General features: G+C 42.0%; 1 protein-coding gene across 3 annotated transcripts in view; it reads right to left on the bottom strand.

Moving 5' to 3' along the window:
• GIT1 (GIT ArfGAP 1) overlaps positions 1-13,384 on the bottom strand; it is a 95,034-nt gene that overhangs the window by 31,524 nt on the left and 50,126 nt on the right. For 2 of the 3 annotated variants that reach the window (XM_075263759.1, XM_075263761.1), the window contains exons 5-9: positions 12,756-12,842; positions 10,627-10,757; positions 9,718-9,812; positions 7,102-7,144; positions 1,387-1,413 (exon numbers count right to left, since the gene is read on the bottom strand). In XM_075263759.1, the coding sequence (XP_075119860.1) occupies positions 1,387-1,413; positions 7,102-7,144; positions 9,718-9,812; positions 10,627-10,757; positions 12,756-12,842 (383 nt within the window). The remainder of the gene's footprint in view (positions 1-1,386; positions 1,414-7,101; positions 7,145-9,717; positions 9,813-10,626; positions 10,758-12,755; positions 12,843-13,384) is intronic. The other variant, XM_075263760.1, reaches the window with a different exon arrangement.

Raw genomic sequence — 13,384 nt, 5'->3', positions numbered from 1 at the left:
AGGTAAGGCTAGATTTACAGTCTGGTAAGATGGGACATCCTAAAATTCATGGAGATAAACAATTGTTTGCTTTCCATGAGAAATATCTGCTTGGAGCTATAGAGTCACAGACAAATGTCAGGATTAGGATATGTCCACATGGGATACATAACCCAAAAGTTTTCCACTTCAGAATTGCAGGTGGAAAATCTGCAGCGTTTATGTTAGAAGAAAAGCGGATAAAGAAGTTATCCAGCTTTACAAAATTAACATCTAATCCCTGAGATAGGACGTCAATGTTGGATCGGCAGGCTCCCACACATTAGCTGGATTCCCGAAGGTGCAGGCCGCAGTGTTTTCTTGATGTACTTTTAACAGTGACGGGACCACCGCAGAAGTACTCGCCACTGCCGATATTATAAGTATAGAGAGTGAGCACTGCAGTTATGGGAAAACAGCTGATGTATTGGGGTCCTGGCAGTCAGACCCCTTATTGACTGTTACCTACTGTTAAAATTCAAAGCTATATGACTCCTTTAAACAAATCTTATCAACATGCTGCAAAAATACATCAGGTGAAATCTGCAGCGATTCCTCACAGTCTTCACCAATAAACTGCACAATATGATGACATTTATACTACTGCGGATATTGTGATGGAAAATCTGCAGTGTAAATGTTCCCTTGTAGTGCGCTTTTCTCATCCAAGGGAAGCAGGGAACATTGTGGAATAGGGGTATTAGTGGCTGCCCTACAGGCGCTCATCCCCAACACCCATAAATTGGGTAAGCCAATTTATCAGTATATTTCTGACATATGGATTTCCAATGGGGAAACCTATACAAACACAGGGAGAACATACAACAGATGTTGTCCTTTGAACCCAGGACCCCAGTGCTAGCCACTGAGCCATCTCTGTGTATTATAGGTGTACATGAAGGCAGTGTCTTTCTTAAATTCTGTACAAATCTGATAACAATGGAAAAATTGTGCCCTCATCTAAGAAATACTTCTTCTAGCTGAGAATATCTCTGAGATACGGTACCATATGGCGCACCGTATGGAAGAACACACAGTGCCTCAGTGTATATGAAGGTCTGAGCGAGACACAAAGTAAACAATTCCATAAAGATCGTTGATTTTTATCCGTAATTTTATTAGATATCTATCAAGTCAAGAAATCAAGAAAAAAATTCCCTATATGTGAATCCAGCCTTACTTAGCCGAGAGATGTATAGATTATTGCCTGATAGTAAATCATTGTGTAGAAATCAATGACAGACAGTGATAATGGGTGAAATGTTGGTTTAGTGATGTCTGCTTCATTCCCATGTCTGACAAGTAAGGAATGACAATGATACAAGTCATGGGCTGGCACAAGTCACACATGAGCAGGTTGCACAATACCTCTGCGGCACACCCCTGGGACGAGTTCTACATCCAATGCAGCACAAGGAAGAACAGGAGAGAGGCAAGAGGTTAGACAGCAAGTTATTGTTAAGACATACAGATAGATACAAATCATCGAAATACACAGATGGAACAGGACAGCGAGGAACAGCGCAATGTGCCAAATGGAAGAACATGTCCCTATACAGTATGGGATCAACATGGTTTACATGTATTCAGATTGATACTGAAGTGCAGGGGTCAGCGAACATTGGCACTACAGCTCCCAGCATGCTCCATTCACTTCTATTGGGAGTTCCCAGAACAGTCACGCACGTGCTTGCTTGGAGTTGTAGTTTCACACCAACTGGAGTTGCTGCCCCCTGCCATCCTGAGATTATGTTCTATCACAACAGATAGGACGGCTGTAGAGGGACACGAATTTGTACACAAGAGTCAAAAGCCCCCCAAAAATCTCAGAAACACCACAAATCTGACCAATGACTGCATCTAGTTCACACTAGCATCATGGATTCCATTTCTGCAGGACCAGTCATTGACATAATGGATCCTTTATAATAGAAGATATAATTTTACCCTTATTTGCTTTTCCATTTTTTACTTACTGGGTAAACGAATGCAGCACTGACCCAACAGAAAATAACCAATGCAAGTGTGAACAGAGCCGTACAACTGGAAACAGTATACTAAGTGTTTTGTGAAGGATAACTAAATAGGTATATAGAACACATCTCTGACATTTCTTATAGGAATCAAAATGACAGATCAGATATACTGTATGAGTAGAGAGTCTTGGCTATGTTCACACCTGTGTCAGTAGTTCTGTTAGGAGTCTTCACTGTAGATTTGGTTTAAAATAGCAGACAAAAAAAAATCCTACATGCAGAAACTTTTCATCCCACCATGACAGACAATATAAATACCTAACCGACCCCAATATAGTCAATGGACTCCATCGGGGTCCATCTGTTTTTGTTATACGTGAACAGAGTCTTAAAATGATACAGGACACACATTATATGATGATTACATTGCATTTATCTTGTTCATAATGTATTAAGGCAGCCGTTTCCCTTCATCATATCATAGCCATCAGGGCAAGCTGTTGCCACGACTAGCAGGGGAAAGGTGATCTTAAGATCTGACCCACATCATAGTGATCCGGTCTGATAGTGCCATGTAAACAGACTAGACAGACAAAATGCACCAGATTCATCACAGTGGCGGATGCTGGATAATATATATGGTGCACCTTTACACTGTCCAATAGTTTACACAACGGATTCGTTGGCTTAGTTCCCATATGTATAGACTGTTTGACACACGTTGTCTGATAATTTGATGTATGCCTTTATTAAGAGTGCATTCACACAGTGAAGTTGGGCAGAGTTAAAACTGCACTGGAATGTATCAAATCCTGTAAAATCGTATTTTTAAAAAAACCTGCACCAAAAACCACATCAGAAGTGTATGCAGTTTTTTTTCCACCTGTACACAACTGCACCGTGTGAAGGCACCTTTACTCACTGGTTGTAACTTTTAATTAGCCCACAAGGGGGAGCTCAAGTATAGTAATAGTTTTACAGGGATCACCATTAAAGACGCAGCTTTCACCATGTCTGATATACTGTATAACATGTCTGATATATAAGATAGTCCAATACTATAGGTAGAGAAATTGATAAGATCTTCTATTCTTGGATGGAAAACAAGAAGAACACCGCAGCCTGTCTCGGTAAAGTAACAGCCAGACAGGGTAAGTTTCGGCAGGTCTTTAGCGGTTACCACACTAATAATAGGCAAATGATTGTATCACATGGCTGATAAAACCGGTTAATATACTGAAAGGAAGAAACAGCCACAGAAACAGACAGATGTCCACAATCCAGGGCAATATGGAGGCGACAGCCCTGTAGAGCAGAAGAAATGGTGGAAGCAGCACAAGTACAAATCCCGCTATGTCAGTCTATGTGCACTTGTTCAGTACAGATGTAGGATGTCCCTGAGAATCATTAGGTAACATTGAATATAGACAACTAATACAGTGCAATTAAGTCATTTCACAGCTGTACTCCCACTGAAATGAAAGGAACGGGTACGTACGCTGCCTGACCACCACTCAAATGCCAAATATCCCCCATTCTCCCAAGCACTGGGCATCTCTGCAGTGACCCCCACTGATCTGAAAGTTATCTACTGGATAGAAATAACTTGCTTAGCTGGAAAAACCGCCTTAAGCTGAGGCCCCATAGTGCGGAAACGTAGCCTTTTTTGTTGCAGATTTTGCTGCGGTTTTTTGAGCCAAAGTCAAGAATGGCTGCAAAAGGAATGGGAAATATGAAGGAAACTCTTAGAATTCTCCCTTCTGTTAAACACACTCCTGACTTTGGCTGAAAATGCAGCAAAATCTGCAACAAAAAAAAATGCATTTCCGCAAAATGGGGCCTCAGCCTTAAGGCTGAGGGTACATGTTGCAGAAAAGCTGTGTTTTTTATTGTTGAAGATTTTGCTGCGTCTTTTTCAGCCAGTGCTTCAAAAGAAATGGGAGATATAAAGGGAGCACTTAAGCTTTGTTTTCCGTTTGGTGACTCTTTTGTGGAGTCTATCAAAAGTTTTTTACCCAGTGGTTTCAGTTTAAAAGAACAGATGCCCAATGGAAACAATATTAGTCAATGAGGTCCATCAGGCACCAATGGCGTCCTCTATTTTAGTGGTTCATGTGTCCGTTTTGGTCTGTCGGAGGGTACAGAACTGTTCCTATTACTTGAATAGGAGCGGTGCTGCATGTGCTGCCTTTTCACGGAGGCTGCTAGAAGAGATGATTTTTGCAAAGTTCTGGTGTCAGATCCCAACAGATCACATATTGATGACCTATCCTGTGGATGGGTCATCAGTATGAAAATTTGATTTGAAATAGAGGTAGGAAACCCCTTTAAGCTGCAATACCATATAAGGGCTCATTCACATCTGCGTCAGGTCTCCGTTCATGCAGGTTTACGTTTCCTGCACAAAACAGAGCAGGAGACGGAAACCTGCAGGACTCTTTCATACCCATTCATTTGAATGGGTTTGAAGGATGTCCCAGCCATGAGCGCCGGTGAGCATTTTATGCTCTCCGCCGCGAAACCGATTTTTTTTAAGTTGGACATGCAGTACTTTGTGTCCAGTTTTAAAAAACCGGTTTCGCGGTGGAGAGCATAAAGGGCTCACCGGTGCTCATGGCCGGACCCAGTCTGACAGCTTTCAGTCTTCTGCATGCAGAAGACGGAAAGCTCAGAACGGACTCCGGGCGCTAGTGTGAACCCAGCGTAACCTATTCTCTATGCTGCCTGATGCCTCTAAGGCTAGGTCCACATCTATACAGAGTCTACATTTGCAGTGTCCTACAGGCACAACTTTTATATCCAGCAATATCTGGAAGAGAATAGACACCGGACAGACATGTTTACTAATTCCCGGACAACTGCTTTAACCCCGTCCCGACATCCACTGTAATAATATAACAGGTGTGAGGTATATAAGCATGCTGTCCACTCAGGATCTGAGCAAGCGCCATAGCCACGGGGGCTCTGCTGTTTTACACAGCACAGATGTGGACACAGTACTTGAGATCAGAGACATCTTTGATAGCAGACACTTGACCCCTGCCCGGTTTACATTTAACCATAACATCTGAAGGTTTACTTTTACTCTAGCTCTGGTGCTGCAAAAGGCCTCAAGGTGTGTACTCAGCCACCTTTGGCAATCTGTTAGAACAGTAGCATCAGACATGAATAGACCATGCTGTTCTTGTTTTTGGGGTCAGTGAGGTGTCCCAATACTGAGACCCCAAGCAAACAGAGTTCAATCTTGTTGTGGGACACCTCATATAAAAGATGCCTTCTCAGAGATCAGATATCTTTGGATATGAAGGTCTGTGTGCATTGCTGTATTCCCATTTTGCTTTGTATTTTGGGATGCTTTGGTATAAGATTATAATATACATCCCGACAACAAAGCCACATGGTGAATACGATGAGTTCAGCGGTCCAGTGAAAACAGGATGCAGATAGGACTGTAATTTCCTGGTTACAACCCGCACAGAGCGCAGTCATCCCTCTCTGTATAGCATTAGAGTGTCAAAGAACTGCTACAGATAAGGAATTACTTATATTCTTGCGTCATCACAGATGTCAGATTCAGACCACCTTTTTAAGCCCTATCAAGTCATGTTTGGCTAGTAGGAGTGTTCACATTTGCATGGACATTTTTATATGGCATACCCCTAACTCTCAGCCTTTTACAGCTTTATCTCTGCCTCTATGAGGTGGAATGGAGACACAGAAACCGCACAATACGCCTGTTTTATGCCATTTCTGTGATAACCCTGAAGGTCAACAGGAGTTATAGAAACAGTGTACAGCAAACAGCTATTTCCATAATTCCTGAAGTTGCTATCTTATCCCAAGTGCTTTATTCACATCAATACAGGTCAGTATTTCTCTATATATGTCTTGTTCACATACTTGGAATTTCCTCTACGTTCTCTGTGTAGTGTATTGGTATACAGGGTGAAAACTGCTAAAAATGCAGTATGCTGAAAGATCATGTAAACTTTAAAGTTCATTTCTGGCCCAGAATATAATTTATCTACTATAAATTATCTCCAATTTCTGTGTTGATAATTTCATGGTATAACTATACAGTGGCCAGAGCTTTGATTTTATGTTGCCAGACAGCAGTGCATAGAAGTATAATGCCACGAAAATTATTTATCCTATACCCATAGGATAATGGATAAATTGATCATGGGAGACCGTCCGTGGAAATCCCTATCAATCCAGACAACAGGGGTGTAAACGTAGCGGTGTGCACATAAAGCTCATCCCCACTTCATTACCTTTAATTTTGGGATCTGTCCCACAATCACAACCTATCACCTATCCCATGGATTGAAAGAGGTTCAACAGCTGTTGGACCCCCACCAATCATAAAAATGGGGAGTTGCATGTCAGACGTCTGAATAAAATGTCTGTGGCACATTCACGTTTTCAGAAATACGGTATAGTTACTAAAATTTAGCTAGTTTAGACTAGACCAGGCAGAAGGTGCACTATGGACTAGACCAGTCTAAAAGCTCATTTCTAGGCACTTTCTAATGAGGTGCACAAAGCGTCTTACAAGCATAATGAATCTAGCACAGACGGGTGCGTTTTTTGGCGTAAATTAAACCCCAATTTGGGTGCATTTACCTTAGTATACATATCACACTATATTAAATATACATGTATACAGGGGATTTGGAGCTCTATCAGAAAAACAGCACTCTGAAGAGAATATTGCATAATATTACATACTTTACAGGTATATTACCAAACTCATCAGTCATGGAGCTAAATAACTGAATAGGACTAATCTCATGTCACATATCAATCTGCAACCATAGCAGAAATCTTCAGAGCTCTACCGCAGATTCCCTTCAAAATTGGTATATGATTTTTCAACGTAAAAACGCCAACATCCAACCCAAGGGGTTAATGGCTATTCATATTTTGCAGGTTCATAAATTACAATGTGAATTGTATCTAATGAGGCCACCAGTTTTAAAAGACCCGTTGGCAGTGGAAACAAAGGACAGTGCGGAGCGGTACAAAGTAATTATACTCGACAAACACATTTCTGCAATTACATTTATGGCGTTAAAGAGCAGAGGAAGAGTGCAAACTCAATTACCTATCGGCCATCTGAGGAATGATATAATGTCCGTTCTTATGATCTGAAACAGACAAATAAAACACACGATAGTTAGTGCTTAGAGTAAATCAAGAATTTCCTGTAGGATCGGAAACAGTTTAGCTACAGGACATTAAACAGAGCGCTTGTACTCATAAAAGTAGGAACTGAACACTACGGGATCGTATGTCTGCATGTAAACCATTGGTCTCGAGCATTTGACCGTATATCCTATTGGAATACACACATCTACTCTATGTAGTCTCTAGATAAATAGACAGACACCCCACGTTGAGTAAACGTTGTTGCGGTGTTGGAAATCGCAGCACGTCAATTATACCTACTGAAACACCAGCGGTTTCCCTATAGGTATAATGGAAGAAGAAAGTCCGCAGAGGAAAAGCACTGCGGGAAAAGCTACAAAGCATTTCCAACGCAGTTTTTCTCACAGAGCTTTTTTTTTTTGCTGTGGCCCACTATGTTGTGCCTTAGCCTTAATGGAGTTTTCCAGGCTTATGACCTATCAGCTGTTTGAAAGGATCAGAGTGTTACACAGAAAACCTAGCACAGCGCTGTACGTTATATGACAACTGTGTTTGGTATTGTGGCTTAACCCTTTCTCTTGAATGGTACTGCAAACAGGTCATGTGATATCACATGGCCCATGAAGCAGAAGAGACAACTAAGGCTGTACTATTGCAAACAGCTGATATGCAGGGGTCCTGGATGTCACAGACCCTTGCAGATCTTTACTTGATGTCCGTTTGGTCTCTATACTATACAGTGCAGATAGCTGAATGAAGAGAGGTCCCTTTACAAACTCTTAAAGGGGATTCTCTGTATACCCTATTATACCCCACAAATAAAAACACATCTGGCTGCTGCATTTTTAGGGAAGCACACTGACTCAACGGTTGGCAATGTTGCCTTGCATTGCTGAGGGCAACATCTGCATGGAGTTTCTATGTTCTCTTCATGTTTGCGTGTGTTTCCTCTGGGTGCTTCAGTTTCCTCCCACTTGCCAAAACGGAAAAAAAAAAAACAGCATAAAATAATAATAATTTTTTTTAAAAAAAAAAAAGTCATTCCTGAAATATGCCACTGTTCCAGTACCACAGGTCCAGTGTCTGCCGGTTTCTGTCCCTGCTGGACCAGAAATAATGGCGTCACATTGGTTACAGCAGTACCAAAGCAATGAATCAATGGACTCAGTAGTCCTGCATTTAATACATGGAAGTTTTAGTCCTTACACCCTTTGTATCCATCCTCTGGCTAGTAGAAGGGGAATCTAACAGGGCAGGTGCTCTCTTACAAAATCCAATGAAATACACTTATTTTACTAGACTGTCACTTTAAATCTTGTGGCGAAGATTTATTCTGTCTTCTCTATCAGAAGTGAGCAAGCAGAAGAGTAGATTTATTTTTTCCTCTTCCAGGACTGATGTTTTTGTGAAGGCACATATGTTCAATCCTGCATCGGAGAGCTGTTTATTCCCAAGCATGAAATGTTATCTCCAATTATACAGCTAAATATTACGTTCCCCAGAACGTATTTCTATGTCTCTATAAACAGAGAATGAGTCTCTCCGGCACCATTGTTTTCAGATGATGTACGATGCTCAGTGCAACATCCAAAAAAAAACCCACAAACATTAATCCTCCGAAACAAACAGACATATAATGGAAATGTAGGTCCTGGGTTTGTCTGGATTTTCCCCTCTGAACATACTAAATGATGGCTGCCTAGCCCTGCGCTTACATTTTGATCACCTAGTTTCCCCACTTTCATGGTACGGCCACATGAAGTGAAGGTCAGCAATGAATAACTGGTAACATTGTTCAGTGCAAATCTCCTGAAATTCCACATTTAATACATGCATATTATAACCCTGGTTTCATTGCAGATTTCACACTATGCATTGCACAACTGACAATCATATTCAGTGTTGATTTTGTCCAAAGCAAATGGGTGATATTTTCTATAATCTCATCTCCTTTGCTGCTACTGTAATAGGCTTCTTATTTTTTGGCTGCAAATCCAGACTGTTAATCCGTAGCATACCCAGTACATGTCAGCAAACTTTAAAAGTGAAGGTAAACAAAATGACACCTTTGATGGACTTATCAGCTCGAGGCAGGGGCCTATAAGTGCTACTTGATAATGTATCACATCGAATGGCGTGTGTCTGCATCAGTCTTTTATACGGGCCAATGCAAAATACATGGAGGAGGAATGATCCCTACTGACCATCAACATCAAATCCTCTATATACACACAGGGTGAGGACCTGTCCATCAACATCTTTTATACTCCAGAAAAGATGCAAAGGGCAAACATACACAGGCAAGTGTCAACATGATGTGGCTCATGCCACCACCCGAGCCCTGGCCACCCATGGTTGCAAATGACTTTAGTGCTGTGAGCAGGGCTTCAGGTGTTGCAATGGAGGCAGCATTAGGTGCATCTGCCATATATACCCTTACATGGGCCTATTATGGGGGATGAGTGGTCCTATAAAAGCTAGTTTCCAGTAATTGGTTTGATAATAGGCTCATGTGAACAAGGCTTAAAAATAAGGTACATGATGGAAAGTTTGTAACCAAAGACACACTCACCTGGTTTTCGGCCACAGAGGTAGAAGGCTAGTCTGTCTGTTAGCTCATACTGACACTCCACCAGTCTGTCCGCCAAATCATGGTGACCAGCCTGCCTATAAGAACAGAAGAGAAAAACAGAGAAGGTTATCCTACATATGGTCACCACAATCTACATCAGAATTGAGAGACAGGCGACAGCTTCAATCCAGGACTATAGGCGTTGTTCCAACCCCATTTAAAGGACAAGGAGAAAAATTAGGATTTTGCATACCAATAACCATACATATGTAAGTAATTGGTTGGCGACTTAGACCAGGACCCCGCACAGATCAGCTGTTTTGGCAGCCCTCTGAAGCAACAGGAGTGGATGTGAAGTACCTGCAAACTGCTCCGATTCAAGTAAAAGGAGCAGTGCAGCAGCCTTATATACTGCATAGCGGTGGATCCGGGGAATTGCAGTGCCGCTGCTATTACTTACACACCTGTGAATAGGTATCAGTATAAAAAATCCTTCTGGGACTGAACAACCCCTTTAATGATTTCATAATTGACATCTAGTCTTAGGCACTGACCTGCCACCTCCTGCAGGTGGATATATGGGCTATAACATGGTACAGGCCATTACAAAGCAATAAAGGAGGTCAATCACCAGAACCCAGCAAATCAACCCAGTGCCACATATAGATAGGTTAGGGTCATCTGAATCAAACAGTGTCTTCCACTTATGGACCAGGGCCTCCATTGCTGAGATATCTTTTTGTCAATTTGCAAATAAGTCCTCTGAAGCAACAAGGACTGGGTACCCAACTTATATGCATCGGCGGGTTGGGTTGATAATCTTAAAGACACCCTTTTAAGAAAAATCCACATGGTCCAGAAAATGTATAGATGACTTAATTATAATGTCCCTGTGATTTGACACCTTACCTGCCATAATCAATAGGTGTTCTTCCATTCACGTCAGGGGCCCCCGGGTCAGCTCCATACACTACCAAAAGCTCAGCCTGAAGGATTTGCCCAGCCTTAGCCGCTACATGTAGAGGAGTGCTCCCCTTCTCCTACAACACAAGAAGAATTGGCAATAACTATTGGCACATATATAATGAGGATAACTTACAAGACTAAAGGCCATTCTACAAGACGTGATGGGTGTCTGAATGCTCATTTCCAACCACTGCCCTTGTAAGCATGTCTGCTGATCACAAGACAAATGAGTACGCTATTGATCGCAACTTTTATGTGGACATAAAAATCATTGTCAGCAGCACATCTGCCATGTAAAGAGAAGCAATAATGGAATGGTATGGGGGTGAGCGATTCTAACAATAGTTATAAGAAAATGTTAACAACCAAGCACAGAAACAGAACCCCCAACACCTCTTCCCAGCTGGGGACACTTATCGCCTCCTTGTTCAGCTATTCTCGACGGTGCCATTGATGTGAATGAATCTCGCATGTGGCATACTATTCATTCAGACACGAGGCGGGGGACAAGATCAGCTCCAAATCCCACCAAAGTTTGCCTCCCATTGTGTTCTATAATAGGGGGTATTGAAGGGTGATTATTTTTTTCAGCACACACAGTTGCCACAGTTTCTATTGCATGTTATGTCTACATGCTGTGACCCCCCCCCCCTTGTGTCCTCCAACCGCAGTTGGACTGCATTATCAACATCACTTCGCACAGAGAACTAAATGATCCTGCAGTGTGTCCTTTGTTTCTTTCTTTTTAGTTGTTATGACTCCTAGTATCTCTTGATCTGCCATGAGCTTGTATGTGCTTCTCTCTTGCTATATACTACTGTACTAGCCATGATGCTGTATCACACTGAATTTCCCCATTGTGGGACTATTAAAGGATTATCTTATCTTATCTAATCACCGCAAAGCTGCAGCATATGGTCTCTTGCCCCATAAGCCTCATTATACATGAGGGTCATCAGCATACAAACTTGCAGGGGGAGGGGGGGGAACAGAGGTCAGCTTCAGCTTTCCACCATGGGTTCCACAGGGCCGGTTTTGGAAGTGGAGCCTGTGGTGGAAGGCTGCCTCAAACTCCTTTGTGTGAATGAGCCCTAACACATAGGAGATAAGCAGTCTCCAAAAGTTTTTCCAGCGGCCAGTTTTCTCTTCCAACCTATTTCACCACAGATTACACCTGAATTTTAAAGGGGTCCTTGTTGTGAAAGATCCTGCGATCAGCTAACCATTATAGTATCTTTTGGACATAGGGCCTTTAACAATAAGGTCATGGGGAAAACTGAGGTTATCATAGATCGGCCATTTAATGTTGGACTATCAACACAGGCTTCAAGAAGGCCCTGAAGACTCACCTATTCAGGAAGGCCTACAACCTCCAATAACACTATCACCTCACTGCCATCTGTACAGTCTCCCCCTCACCTTCTGTCTCTACCCCCCTTCCCTCATAGACTGTAAGCCCTCGCGGGCAGGGACCTCTACCCCACTGTGCTAGTCGGTCACTGTTAGTATTATATCTACCTGTATATTATGTGCACTGCATGTAACCCCCAAATGTAAAGCACCATGGTATTAATGGTGCTATATAAATAAACAGTAATAATAACAACAGTTCTGGCACAGAAAAGTTGATTCCAAGAGTTTAGCCAAAAAGTTATGTATATGCTTCGTGAGATAAGTCATTATGATCCTTTGCATATGTAATGAAATACGGGATGACGTTATTTTCACACTAGAGTCGCCTGTTCCGTTATTCTCATCTGTCGTAGGACCAGAACAACGGAAGTCACACGGAGTCCAACAGACCCCATTCACTCTAATGGGATCCGTCGGGGGTCTGATCTTTAAAATTGAAACAGCCAAATGATAAAGTCGGATTTTCTATACATTTTTGACCAATAACATTGGACACCCATTGCAATGGAGTCTCCAAGCACAGACTCCAATGCAGATGTGAACGTTGTTAGAAACCTCTCTGTAAGACAAACACATGTAACTACAGTGGAGAGGTGACAGGAAATAGCAGTCAGATTACATAGTAATGTGATATCAGCGGTGTTGAGAGGAGTGATTACCGGGTGGAAGAAATTGGCTTGTGCACCAAGAGAGAGCAGACGTAAGCATGTTTCCAGGTTCCCAGTCCTCACACTGGAATGAAGTTGCTAGAATCAGCAAAAAAGAAAAACAAAAAACCAGATTAGATAAAATCAGGGGCAGCCCAGTTGCACAATCCCCAGCTACAGGGAATCCTCCACCTGCCTTACATCATCACGTCACGAAACTTGTGACCTTTTACAAAACAGCAAAAGGATCTACATGAAGTAGAGAATGAGAATATTGCAAGAAAAAAATCATCGAACAGTAAGCAAGGTCCACAATCCTATATATACATAACAAAATAGTAGAAAAATTGGAAGGGCACTCACCCACATCGAGGCTCGTCTTTGTAAAAAACTTCTTTATTTGAGGCAATACATATCTAAAAGCAATAAGTGCAGGGAGGGAAGAACAGCATGCAAAGGCAAAAGGCAACAGCCGTTTCGCGCAGCTATGTGCGCTTTCTCAAGCCATAGAATGCAATCACAAGTGGACAAGAAAGCAGGTTTAAGTACTGTGGGAACAATCAAGCATAGAGGAGAAACTCCTGAAATGGCTTCAAATTCTAACCAATAGGAATGCCAGTATTCTCATTGAGAGAGAGGAC

The sequence above is a fragment of the Leptodactylus fuscus genome, chromosome 2 (genome assembly GCF_031893055.1).
Source record: "Leptodactylus fuscus isolate aLepFus1 chromosome 2, aLepFus1.hap2, whole genome shotgun sequence".
Taxonomy (NCBI): Eukaryota; Metazoa; Chordata; class Amphibia; order Anura; family Leptodactylidae; genus Leptodactylus; species Leptodactylus fuscus.
Note: the sequence above shows the minus strand (reverse complement) of the source record. Positions and strands in the feature narration are given on the sequence as shown.